Raw genomic sequence first — 12,550 nt, 5'->3', positions numbered from 1 at the left:
AAAAAGACGGAAAGTCGGATTTTAGCCATCGCAAATCAATGTTTTCCATCGTATTTCATATTGGCGTGAGGATGGCAAAATTACTTTGCAAACACAGATATTTTCTGGCAAAAAATGAAATCAGGCGGATTTGTCATGCTCACCAACTAAACATGTCATCCTCGACAAACACAAATTTCCATGAAAAAGGTTAATTATTTGCATGCCTAAAAATCTAACATTCGTTGGATATCTGGGTAAAAAAATAGCCTCCAGAAGAAATGTTGTCACCACAAAAATATGTGGCTGAAAAGAAATAGTACTAGCAATTCGGTATGCGTCATGTCCCACGATTTGCATGCGGGCTGAGTCAGCTATGCTGCTGGGTGCCCATAAATTGGCACGTATTCTGGCAACTCTCAAACAGCAAACAGCAGTAAGTTTATTGGCTACTACAGCTTAGAAGTACTAACCTCGTTGCCTAGCTCTCGCTGCCAAGTGCCAAGGAGTACTCCACTAGTACGCACCAAGCAAAAGCTAGCTGTAGATTGCAGCGCGCAGCACCATGGCGTGGCAATTACAGCAAACAATGGCGAGCACAAGCTTCCGGAGGTCGTCACCGGCAACGGTGCGCTGCTCGGCCGCTGCTCGGCGATCTGCCAACTACGCCCCCAGCTCGTGGGATTACGACTCCCTCCTCCAGCTCTCGCCCAACAATGGCGGACAGGCGGATCAAGTACATTTATCAGCTGAACATATCATATTTTCTACCGGCAAGTAGTACATAAAGTAGATGAAATGCTTATGGAAATTATTCCGTGCATGCATGGATGACGTCACAGGTCGATAAGTTGAAGCCCGGCGTGAGGGAGCGGCTGGTGGCGGCGAGCCGAGGCGACCACCAAGCTGCGAAGCTCAGGCTTGTCGACACGGTGCAACGGCTCGGCATCGCCTACCATTTCGAGGAGGAGATCACCGGTATCCTCAGCTCCGTCCACCACAAGCCTCACAGGTGCAATTGGGATGATGGTGATGTTGCTTCCACGGCCTTGAGGTTCAGGTTGCTGAGGGACAGTGGTTTCCCAGCCTACTTCCCTCCGGGTACCTAGTTAAATACTCCCTTTTCAAAACTATGACACTTATTTTAGATTGAAAGGAGTACGAAATATGAAAAACAGAATCTTAGACGATGTAAGAAAGGAACCTCAAATTACAGCCAAAATTTTGGAAATTAAACTAAATGCATGGTCCAATCCAGATTCAATCACAGTTGAAACTTTGAATTGTGTTTATGGCACGGTTTTGTATACTTAACTGACGTGTTTCATTGTAACAATACAAAAAGAATCCCTGGAAGATCTCACGCGCGGATCAGATGATGATGTCAAGGGGCTCCTCTCACTCTATGAGGCTTCATACCTTGCGTTCAGAGGCGAGGAAACATTGGACGAGGCAAGGGCATTTTCTAAGAAAGCTCTCATAAAGCTCTTGCCATCCTTGGATCACCACTTGCGGTGCAGTGTAGTTCGTTCTTTGGACCTTCCATTGCACCGGAGGTCTCCTAGACTAGAAGCAAGATGGTTCATAGATCACTATGCTAGTGATGAGAGCAATTCCGACCCGTTGCTCGTTAGATTTGCAACGAAGGACTTCAACAATGTTCAAAGTGTGCATCAGGAAGAACTCGCAAGACTGGCAAGGTAATTCTGCGTGAAGAAATGTTGTCGATGGGTTTTTAAGACATGAAAATTGACATAATTAATAGTAGGTGGTGGAAGGGAACCGCCCTTACTGAAAAATTGGGGTTCGCCAGGGATCGTCTCATGGAGTGCTTCCATTACGCAAATGGAATTGTGTGGGAGCCAAATAATGGAGCATGTCGAGAAGTGCTTGCTAAAGTCGCCAACCTAATAGTTCACTTAGATGATGTTTATGATGTGTATGGAACTCTAGATGAACTTGTTCTCTTCACAGACGCCATTGGAAGGTAACTATATGCAGCGGTGCACTTCTCATAATTCAAGTAATATTCTTTTCCTAGAGTTAACATATATATGACACGTTAGTTTCACATTAAATGAAGCTTAATAAATAATTTCAGATGGGAAGAAAGTCCTTGTGAAATGCTCCCTGAATACATGCAAGCACTCTATTCCGTCGTGTACAACACGTCCGCTGAGGTGGCTGAAAATGTGTTTAAACAACATGGTTGCGACACCCGTTATGTTCTTCAGAAAGCTGTAAGTTCATATACACAATCAACTTCCTAATAGGAGATAGATTAATCCACAAGGAACCATAATAATTTCTACTTGATTTTGCAGTGGCGAGACATGGCGGAGTCTTTCCTGGTGGAGGCAAAGTGGCAGCATGGAAACCACAGACCAACACTCCATGCGTATCTGGACAATGGATCAATTTCATCTTCTGCGCCACTGCTACTGCAACATGCATTTCCCCTGCTCCGCATGGAAGAAAAGCTCACCTCAATGTCTATTGCTAAAGTTGGAGACTACCCAAAATTAGTTCAGTCTGCATCGTTAGTTCTTCGCCTCTGCAACGACTCTGCAACCCACTCTGTAAGGACAATCAATCCAACTTTTTTTGTCCCTTGATGTTTCATCACCAAAATTTTAATCTTATGTGAGGTGTCTTATGATATTTATTTCCATGTGTATTTTGTCAAAATATGTATAACAGGCTGAGCTGGAGCGAGGGGATGCACCATCATCAATAGCTATTCACATGTCCGAGAACAGCTCCAGTGAGCAAGAGTCCCGCGAAGCCATGGAAGATCTTACCATGGAAGCCTGGAAGTCAATTAATGAAGATGCATTCAAACATTGCCGATTTTCTAGATCTTTCGCCAAGACTTGCGTGAATTTGGCTCGAATCTCACATTGTGTTTACCAAGGCTGCGATGGTTTTGGTGCGCCGGATGGTCAGAACAAAAGGCAAATTAAAGAGTTGTTCTTGGACTCTATCATGAGTGAGAAACATTAAACGGTGGGAGACACATATCTTAGAAAGATGCTATATAGGCTTAATTATCTGTAGGTATTGATTCTGATTCTGTGTTATACTACTAAAACTCTAGAACCAACACTAGCTGGTTGATTAAATGGCACCATTTGGTGGTCTTGATTTACAGTGCTTAGTGCTCCGTAACAAGATGTGACAAGTTGTTAGAAATTTTCAGGATTCATAAAGTACCTTCACACTTATTTTAACCTTGCTTCAAAAAGAAAGTACTGTGACTACCGAGCCATTCAAGAACACAAAATGCCTGAGCGACAACCAGAATTAAAATGTTTTCATAGTTGAGTCCCAGATCAAGGATAACAAACACCATTTCATCCAGAGACATCTCGGAGCATGGGGTTTTACACATTATGGTAGAAATAGGCAGCCCAACATCATCAGCTGTTAGAATACTTCAGCTACACATGTCAATCACTGAGTCAGGGGTTGTTGTCTTGCGTCTGAACTTGATTGAACAGACGTTGATAACTGAACTTAAACTGGGCAGTGTCTGAACTTGAGCATCAACTTGGACAACCAAGTATCTTCCAGCATCTGGCACAACCTTGCACTGATATACTGCTACATTTCTAAACAAGGTGAAACAATTTTGTGCGTGACCCTACTCGACGCCAGACAACCTTTGTCGAACCTCAAACTGGATCAGTGCCGTATCGATGCTGAAAATCAACATTTAACACGAATTAAGACGTCTAAGAATGATGGATTGTAATAGTAGCATGTTCAATATTTATGCATCGGATAAGCAATGTTTACCACTTACCAGAAGAGAACATCTCCGTTTCTTGCAGTCTTCTCAGAGATCCACTCTAGGAGAAACTCTAGAAGCAGTCTCATTTGCTCTTCAACTTCACCTGCAGATTCAGTAGTTCAACGTCAGGATTCACATTGCAAACAACAAGCTGAAGCGGCACAAAGATAGAAAGCACAGATCACACTTACCCTTGTCCACGATCTTTGGGTTACTTTCGATTATCTTGTAGATAAGGAAGATAATGTCAAAGGTGCTTGGCAGACATGATATGAGCTTCTGCGGCTGAACCTGGTCTGCATAGCCTGTTTCCTTCTCCTCCAAAGTTCTCTTCTCCATGGCGCTTGCTCGTGCCACGTGGTGACCCTTTAGCGGCGGTTCGCGCTGAACCGGTACTCTGGGGGGGGGGGGGGGGGGGGGGGGGGCTTTAGTGCCGGTTGCAGAACCGACACTAAAGGGCCTTATGAACCGGTGCTGATGCATTCAAACATTGCCAATTTTCTAGATCTTTCGCCAAGACTTGCGTGAACTTGGCACGAATCTACCAAGGTGGGGATGGTTTTGGTGTGCCGAATGATCAGAAGAAAAAGCAAATTAGAGAGTTGTTCTTGGACTCTTTCACGAGTGAGAAACATGAAACGGCGGGAGAGCATGTGTTATATAGGCTTAATTATCTGTAGGTATTGATTCTGATTCTGTTTTGTACTACTAAAACTCTAGAACCAGACTAGCTGGTTGACTAAGTATAACCATTTGGTGCTCTTGATTTACAGTGCTCTGTAACAAGATGGGACAGGTTGTTAGGAATTTTAAGGAATCATAAAGTAACTCACACTTATGTATCCTTGCTTCAAAAAGAAAGTACTTCACATTTTTATGCTTGGTCTTAGAGAAGACAGAGTGCTTCAAGAGACAGAAATAAATAAAAAAATCATAGTTGAGGCCCAGACCAAGAATAACAAACATCATTTCATCCAGAGACATCTCGGAGCATACACATTATGTAAGAAATTGGCAGCCCAACCTCATCAGCTGTTAGAATACTTCAGCTACACATGTCAATCACTGAGTCAAGGGTTGTTGCGTCTTGTCTGATCTTGAATAGAGGCGCTGATAACTGAATTTAAACTGGGCAGTGTCTGAACTTGAGCATCAACTTCAACAACTAAGCATCTTCCAGCATCTAGGCGCAACCTTGCACTGATACACCGCTACATTTCTAAACAAGGAGAAACAATTTTGTGCTCCTCCCTACTCGACACCGGACAACCTTTGTCGAACCTCAGACTGGCTCAGTTCAGTATTGACGCTGAAAATCAACATTAACACAAATTAGGACGTCTAAGAATGATGGGGTGTGATAGTAGCTAGTTCAACATTTATGCATCAGATATGAAATGTTTACCAGCAGAGAACATCTCCATTTCTTGCAGTCTTCTCAGAGATCCACTCTGGAACAAACTCTAGCAGCAGTCTCACTTGCTCTTCGACTTCACCTGCAGATTTAGTAGTTCAACATCAGGATTCACATTGCAGTCAATAAGCTGAAGCGACACAAAGATAGAAAGCACAGATCACACTTACCCTTGTCCACGATCTTTGGGTTACTTTCGATTATCTTGTGGATGAGCTCCTGCTTTGTCAGTACAGTTCGCTGCCTCGACTGATAGATAAGGAAGATAATGTCAAAGGTGCTTGGCAGACATGATATGAGCTTCTGCCGCTGAACCTGGTCTGCATAGCCTGTTTCCTTCTCCTCTAAAGTTCTCTTCTCCTTCTCCTTTACCTGTAAATAACAGTGTCATCCTTTGTTCACAGAGGAGCAAAAATGAGTTGACCAATGATCAGTATGAGTAAGAACTTACCGACTGCAAGAGGGACTTTGGAAGGAAACCGAGCAGCTCATCATCGCCATCACTTGGAGATGTGCTGCTCATGCTTTGGTTCTCTTCTTCCATTTTGCTTGCAACCTTTGTAGGTGTCATGAACAACTTCGCTCTAGCTGATCGCTTGACCGTTTTTAGAGGTGGTGTGTCACACACAGTAGCAGATATTGGCCTCTGTGGGGTCTCAAGGTTCGGTGTGCCTGCCATTGATCTCACTGGTGTGGAGGCGAACTTGGCAGGAGTCCCTTCCGTAACACCAAACCTGAGTGCAACATCCTTGCTACTTTTCTCTTGCACTTGGGACTCATGATCTATGCCACCAGAAGTAGAATTGAGCATCAACTTCCTGCCCAATGGAGATGGAGTAGTAGACTCAGCCTTTGGCGGCAGACCGGTTGTGCTGGCAGTTGCAGGGCCGGTTGAAGATCTCTGTGAGAACCTTCTCTTGAAAGACTGGGACATGTGCGACAGTGCAACAGCCGGCTGTTCAGCCAGGCTTGGTGATGGCGCGGCAAATACAACTTCAGTAACAACTCTTGGTGTGCTCTGAGCCACACTTGATTTTGTTTGAGTAAATGGATACGGCAGCTCATGCTCCGGGATGTCATCTCCCTGAAAGATAAATTCCAGAGAGAACATCAATACTTCAGATCAACTAAGCATACACCAACTAGTACATTTCCTTGACTAGCACCAGTAATCATACAGTTACTGAACTGTTCTCATATGACAATAAATTTGCACAAGTAACTATGTTGAAAGTGTGACAGATACAAGATGATCATACCTCAGGATGTTTCCTGAAGAAGTCCACAAGCCTCTGCCTGAACATCCTTCTCAAAGCAGAGTAGCGGGTTTCCCCCTTCTGCATCACACTGTCCTCAACTGAATCAACCAATAGGTTCACCTGAAGATCTGGCTTCATGCAGCAAGTCTTGTCGTCGCGCAAAAGGATCTTGTTGATGACAATAGCCTCAGGCATAATGTACTTGAGCTGTGCGAGATGGCCATAGGTAAACCTCCTGCAGACAGAATTGTGTAAATTAGAGACTGGATAATGTAAATCAAACAAAGCAGCAATCATCTGATTGTTTTGTCATAGGAGGGCAGTACCTCTCAGCCAAGTTCTGAATGCTAGCGCAGATGTTGGGGAATGTCGCCTTGGATCCCTTCATGCGGAGGAGCCGGGTGGAGCTCTCGAAGCAGTTGAAGAACTCGCAGAGAATCTCATAGCTGATCATCGATGGCATAAACCAAATTAGAAAACAGAACTAGTGCAGTAAGAATATTCTGGAAATTATCAGGGTGAATTTTGCATCCAGATAACGATTATAATCGACTAATGTCAGTTGCAGTAAATTGCATCACAGAAATAAAATATACAGAATGTTGATGGTTTTACTAAAACGATTATGATCTGAAACTAAGTAAAGGATTCAATTTGGGGGCACAAACAAGAAATCGGACCAGATCCATCGCTAATCAGAGAAGATGTTTGCATCCTTGGACTGGTTATAATGTCAGTTGCAGTAAATTGCATCACAGAAACAATATGTACAGATTCAATGATGGTCTGAAACTAAGTCAGGATTCCATGGATATCGGACTAGATCCAACGTTAATGAGAGAAAATGTTTGCATCCTGAATGATTATAATGCTAGTTCTACAGATTGTGGTTGGTTTTACTGAAACGATGATGGTCTGATATACAAAGTACTAAAAGGACTGAATTTGGGGGCACAAACAAGAAATTGGACTGGATCCAACAGTAATCAGATAGTAAGATGTCTGCATCCTATGAATGATTCAGTTTCAGGCGAAGTAATCGATGATCGATGATGGTTTTATTAGACTGGTGGCGATCTGAAACTAAGAAGACAGGACTGGATTTCATGGGCGTAAACAGGAGATGGTACTGTAACCGCAGATCTGTGACAGTTACCTCTCCGGCAGCTTGACCTCGGGCCTGCGCTTGACGGGGCTGCGGCCGGCGCCGGCGCCCACGCCGAGCTCCCGCGCGACGGACTCGAGCGCGTCCTCCTCCCCGGCATCGACCCCCTTGCCCGGGCGCTGCAGCTCGAGCGCCGCCCGGCGGACCTCCTTGACGGACAGCGCGACGGCGCCGCCGCTGCGGCCCCTCCGCAGCAGCGGCCGCGGCTCCGTCTTCTCCGGCGTCACCAGATCCGCCGCGGCGGCCGGCGCCGCCCTCTTCATCTTCTCCGGCGTCGCGAACTGGCCGGCCGAGGAGGGGACCGCGGCCGCCGACTTCGTCACCTTCCACGGCGACCCGGCGCTGGAGGCCGCCGTCCGGGGCTTCTTGGATGGGGTGGCGGCGTCCATCGGGAGGAGGAGGAGGTTGTGGTAGGGTTGAGCGCTCGGCGGCGGAGGGGGTGGGGTGTTATGGGGGTGGAGGATCTCCAGATTAGGGAGGTGTTTATAACTTTTTTTAACCGGGTCGGGTTGGGATCGGGATCCATCGGGGGTTTTGGCGGGAGGCAACGGCGAGTGGGGATGGCGCGAAGCAACGTGAGGGGTGCCACGTGGGGGTGCGGGGTGGCGTTCGCGCCAAGCCGGGGGCGCCCTTCGCGCCAAGTGCAGTGGAGGTTGCAGGGCCGAAAGAAGAGCATAGGCCCGAGTGAGTGTGGATTCCATCCACGTCGGCCCAGGGATAGAAGATGGACCCCACATATGTAGCACCAACACATGGCAACTCTAAAAGTTTTTTATGGCAAGTTTAGGCCTTGTAGGAGAGGTGCTTAGAGAAATGCTTATTTGTACAGGATAGACGCTTAATTAGGCGTCTCTCCTGTAGAAATAGGCACTGGTACTTCAGAAAAAATTCAGTTTATTTTTCTAAGCACCTAGCATTGTACAAGGCCTTAATGACGTGAGGATGACAACTTTGGTTGTCAAGTATGGCAACTTTCATTTTAAATGACAAGTTTCAATTTTTTCTTGGGTTTGTTTTTTCTTTTCGGATGGCAACTTTAGTTGGGTGCTTTGTGCCACACGTGTGGCATTTATCATTTGGGTAGAAGACGGAAGCTATGGTTGAGGCCCAGACCTACTTGCCTGTCAAAGTGAATCAAATACATTGAAGAAGAAATTGTACGCGCAACAGTGGCGCGCGACGTTCCTTCCTTGGTGGTGTTGCCTGAGTGCCCATGGAGGCCACCGAAGAGGGGGTAGAGGTGGTATCCGAGCGCCGAAACGAGAAACCGGCGTTCACACGAGCGGGAGCGGGCCATCGCCCATTAAGCTTCGCTCGCTCGATGTTTGTCCGTTCGCTCAACTCGTCTTTCTCGGTCTTGTTTCTTTCTCGTCTCTGTTGTGCAACTGGTTCAAGAAAAAAGATTTTTGTGATTGTGAATACTTCCATGAAATAAAAAAAAAAGACCACGGGTTATATGATAAAAATTGTATGATAAAGTTTTATATTAAAGTTTGTTGTTGTTATAATAATATGCCTGATGCTTCTATGTCCGTAATTTGTTTTTATCGACACCTCTCTCTCTTTAAGCATGTGGAAATATTTTTTGATTTTTGTTTTCGTTTGAGGACAAGCGAGGTATAAGCTTGGGGGAGTTGATACATCCATTTTGCATCGTATTTTCGTACTGTTATTTATAATATTTTTATGCATAATAATGCTTTATGGAGTAATTCTAATGTCTTTACTCTCATAATATGCAAAGGTTTACACAAAGAAGGAGAATGACGGCAGCTGGAATTCTGAACTTGAAAAAGCTACGTCAGAGTTACCTATTCTGCACATCTCCAAATGAGCTGAAAATTTACAAGCAATATATAAGAAATATATATTGCAAACGCATGGCACAAATATATGGTAGCTCGGTCCTAAAAAAATGATAGCTCCGAAAGTTTTTTATGGCTAGTTTAGTGACACGGGGATGACAACTTTAATTGTCAAGTATGGCAACTTTCATTTTAGATGGCAAGTTTCAATTTTTTCTTGGGTTTGTTTTTTCTTTTCGGATGGCAACTTTAGTTGCAAAAAATGTCAGGGCCGGAGTGCTTTGTGCCACACGTGTGGATATCATTTGGGTAGAAGAAGGAAGCTATGATTGAGGCCCAGACCTACATGCCTGTCAAAATGAATCGAATACATTGAAGAAGACAATGTACGCGCAACAGTGGCGCGCAGCGTTCCTTCCTTGGAGGTGTTGCCTTGGTGCCCATGGAGGCTACCGAACATGGTGGTAGAGGTGGTATCCGAGCGTCTCGTCAACGCTTGTAGTGCCGAAATGAGAAACCGGCTCTCACACAAGTGGGAGCGCGCCGTCGCCCATTAAGCTTCACTCGCTTGATGTTTGTCTGTTCGCTCAACTCGTCTTTCTCGGTCCTGTTTTTTTCTCGTCTCTATTGTGCAACTGGTTCAGGAAAAATATTTCTTTGATTGTGAATACTTCCATGAAATGAAAAAAAAAGATCACGGATTTATCAAATTTTCACCGGTTTAAAAAATGTTCATGAGTTTGAAAAGGTACATAAATTTTAAGAATAAATCCGAAAAATAAAAATTTGGAAAAAGATCAATTGAAAAACTCATAAATTTGGGGAAAATCACATATTTGAGAAAAGTTCACAAAAAATCAAAAATTCTCTAAATTTAGAAAAGTTTGTAAAACTTTAAAAAGGGCAAGAATTTGAAAACATATTCATGAATCTGATAAAAAAATCAATAATTCAAAAAAGGTTCATGAATCCAAAAAATCATGAATTTTAAATAGTGTCTGAATTTGAAAAGTATTGCATACCTGAAAAAGTTCATGAATTTGAGAAAATTTCGCAGTGAAAAAACTTGAGAAATTTTAGAAAAAGTTCATGAGTTTGAAAATAGATTCGTGGATTCTAAAAAATTGCATGAATTAAATAATGTTCATGAATTTTAAAAAGACCGTGAACTTGAAAAGGCATTGCTAATATGAAAAGGTAAAGAAGAAAATCTAAAAAGACAAAACCAAAACAGAAGACCATAAAAATGGTTGGAAAGCTTCTAGAAGCTTCACTTCACAAAACTGGCAGGAAGCTTGTAGAAGCTTCACAAAACCAAACGGTGCAAATGCTTCCGCAAACGAAAAAAGAGAACCCATGGACCGGTCCATCTCAGGGCCGAGCCGGCAAAATCAGGGGCCCTGTGCCAGACTTTAAAATGCGGCCTATCTCTATAAAAACAACAATAGTATACCCAGGCCTAGTCTTGGCACATGCCAGCCTCTCGTGCAATTTGATAAAATGAGGCATCTCCATGTAGATATTTTTAGAAGGCTTGCTTATATTTCAGTAAAAACTACAATATTGAACATATCATATAAATATTATCTTCGCTCATTAGTTATACTACATAATAACTGGATGGAAACTAATCATCATCTTTATTATGACAATGTTGAATTGAAGAGAACAGCTAGTACATTTTTTTTGATGTACCCAGACATATACTTTGTATGTGGCATCTTAGTATGAAACATGTAACACAAACAATATGCAAATTATAAAATGAAGTTGAAGTAAAAGGACCTGAAGGATCAAGACCAGGTCTGTCGCCTGTGTCCTGTTGTGGTGTCGCTGGAAGAATGAAACCCTGCCTTAATAACATGAATCCAAATCCCACGGGACGACCTTGCCTTTCCGTTGCCCACCTTGAACTCTCTCTCTCAAACGTATTGAATATGGGGATTAGGGAAGAACTAAGGGAGCGATACTATGTAATCAGATGGAGAGTAGGGAGAAAAACGAGCAAACCTAGTAGTAGAATAAAAAAAATTGTGATCTTTGGGATGCCATCGTCTCGTGGTCGAGGAAGACGAGAAAGTTTTTGTTGGTGTCGTCTTGACTGCTGAATCAATCGACGCCGTGGAGGAAGAGAGGAAAAGAAGAGACCCTGAGCCGCCGCTGCAGCATGGTCGCCAGAGGTTCAGATCTGCTTGAGACGAACAGTTTGAGAGAGGGGACTGTGGGCTCTCGCATCGAATCGGGTGGTCTACTGGCTGCTGCCTCATCGCGCGCACGGCCCAAAAGTGAATTAATCTACGTGCCAGCCACTGGGCCTGCTCTTGCGCAGTGGGCTGCAGTTTCGAAAATAGGGGCCCCTGAAAAGTGGAGGCCCTGTGCGGGCGCACAGCTGGCACACCCATGGGCTCGGGCTCCATCTGCTACGTAGGTGTTGCGAGGGGTGTGCGCAAGTTAGCAAATAAGCCTATAAGTGGCCCCTTAAGCGCCAATAGGAGTTGGGGTGGTAGCCTCATCGGCTCCTCAGAGAGGTTTGGGAGAGTTCGTCGTTCGGTGATGGTTATTGTTGTGGCATGGGCTCTCAGGGTCCGCTACGTACGTCGTCATTGGTACCATTTGGACGACGTTTTCTTTGAGTCCGGTTGGTTCCTATTGTTCACTCGTTGATTCCTAGGTGCTATCCGTGGAGGGTGCGTTCAACCAGCTTGAGCTAAAGTCTGGGTCGTGTTGTCTTGGTGTCTGTGTATTGGTTGTGACATGGTCCTTGATCCCTGAGTCTTGCTAAATGAAGTTGTATCAATCGCTTGGCCCTTCTTCTATGATGCTGGTGCACCTTTCCATTGTGTATCCTTGAAAAATCATCAGTTTGGACACAACCTCGGCCATTCATTTCAAGTGGCACGTAGATGATTGTGCTCATTATCTTTCTCCTAAAAAGGAGATAAAAATTTTGGGTGTGGGAGGGGATGTTTTTTTTTTTGAAACATCAACACTTTATGTCTCAAATAATCGCAAGGTCATTTACAAGGGCATGAGAAATAAAATCTGGGAATGTAGAGTCCCAAAAACTAGAAGATCTATCACCAAAATGAGTTCCTTGCAAGATCATTTGCAACTTCATTTGCTTCCCGCATGCAA

At 44.2% G+C, this 12,550-nt stretch overlaps 2 protein-coding genes across 3 annotated transcripts; one reads left to right on the top strand and one right to left on the bottom strand.

The window, feature by feature from the left end:
* The first annotated feature begins 414 nt into the window (after positions 1-414).
* LOC125535066 (alpha-terpineol synthase, chloroplastic-like) lies at positions 415-3,203 on the top strand. Its single transcript, XM_048698124.1, has 7 exons — positions 415-715; positions 822-1,080; positions 1,325-1,679; positions 1,748-1,966; positions 2,081-2,219; positions 2,304-2,558; positions 2,680-3,203. Exons 1-7 carry the CDS (start codon positions 545-547, stop codon positions 2,980-2,982), a joined length of 1,701 nt encoding a protein of 566 aa, XP_048554081.1. The 5' UTR covers positions 415-544; the 3' UTR covers positions 2,983-3,203.
* A 127-nt stretch (positions 3,204-3,330) lies between these two features.
* Positions 3,331-8,085, bottom strand: LOC125535065 (CDT1-like protein a, chloroplastic). Of its 2 annotated transcripts, XM_048698123.1 has the most exons (8): positions 7,602-8,085; positions 6,772-6,891; positions 6,446-6,680; positions 5,638-6,270; positions 5,548-5,558; positions 3,964-4,109; positions 3,785-3,875; positions 3,331-3,680 (listed from the first exon to the last, which is right to left on the bottom strand). In XM_048698123.1, the coding sequence occupies exons 1-8, from the start codon at positions 7,997-7,999 to the stop codon at positions 3,623-3,625; spliced, it is 1,692 nt and encodes a 563-aa protein (XP_048554080.1). In that variant the 5' UTR covers positions 8,000-8,085; the 3' UTR covers positions 3,331-3,622. The 2 variants fall into 2 exon arrangements, with proteins under 2 accessions (XP_048554080.1, XP_048554079.1); XM_048698122.1 differs by lacking the exons at positions 3,331-3,680; positions 3,785-3,875; positions 3,964-4,109 and adding exons at positions 4,598-5,081; positions 5,178-5,268 and having other exon boundaries at positions 5,357-5,558; positions 7,602-8,078.
* Positions 8,086-12,550: the final 4,465 nt, after the last annotated feature.

Source organism: Triticum urartu, chromosome 2 (genome assembly GCF_003073215.2).
Source record: "Triticum urartu cultivar G1812 chromosome 2, Tu2.1, whole genome shotgun sequence".
In the NCBI taxonomy this organism is placed as follows: domain Eukaryota; kingdom Viridiplantae; phylum Streptophyta; class Magnoliopsida; order Poales; family Poaceae; genus Triticum; species Triticum urartu.
The sequence above is the reverse complement of the archived record's forward strand: the minus strand, read 5'-3'. Positions and strand labels throughout refer to the sequence as shown.

Bases quoted from the DNA above. Each gene is read 5' to 3' on its own strand.
- LOC125535066 (XM_048698124.1), top strand. From the start codon at position 545: ATGGCGTGGCAATTACAGCAAACAATGGCGAGCACAAGCTTCCGGAGG. The intron at 716-821 runs GTACATTTATCA...ATGACGTCACAG, and splicing joins ATGGCGGACAGGCGGATCAA to GTCGATAAGTTGAAGCCCGG. The intron at 1,081-1,324 runs GTACCTAGTTAA...CAATACAAAAAG, and splicing joins CCCAGCCTACTTCCCTCCGG to AATCCCTGGAAGATCTCACG.
- LOC125535065 (XM_048698122.1), bottom strand. From the start codon at position 7,999: ATGGACGCCGCCACCCCATCCAAGAAGCCCCGGACGGCGGCCTCCAGC. The intron at 6,892-7,601 runs GTAACTGTCACA...ATCGATGATCAG, and splicing joins GAGGTCAAGCTGCCGGAGAG to CTATGAGATTCTCTGCGAGT. The intron at 5,559-5,637 runs GTAAGTTCTTAC...TGTTATTTACAG, and splicing joins CAAAGTCCCTCTTGCAGTCG to GTAAAGGAGAAGGAGAAGAG.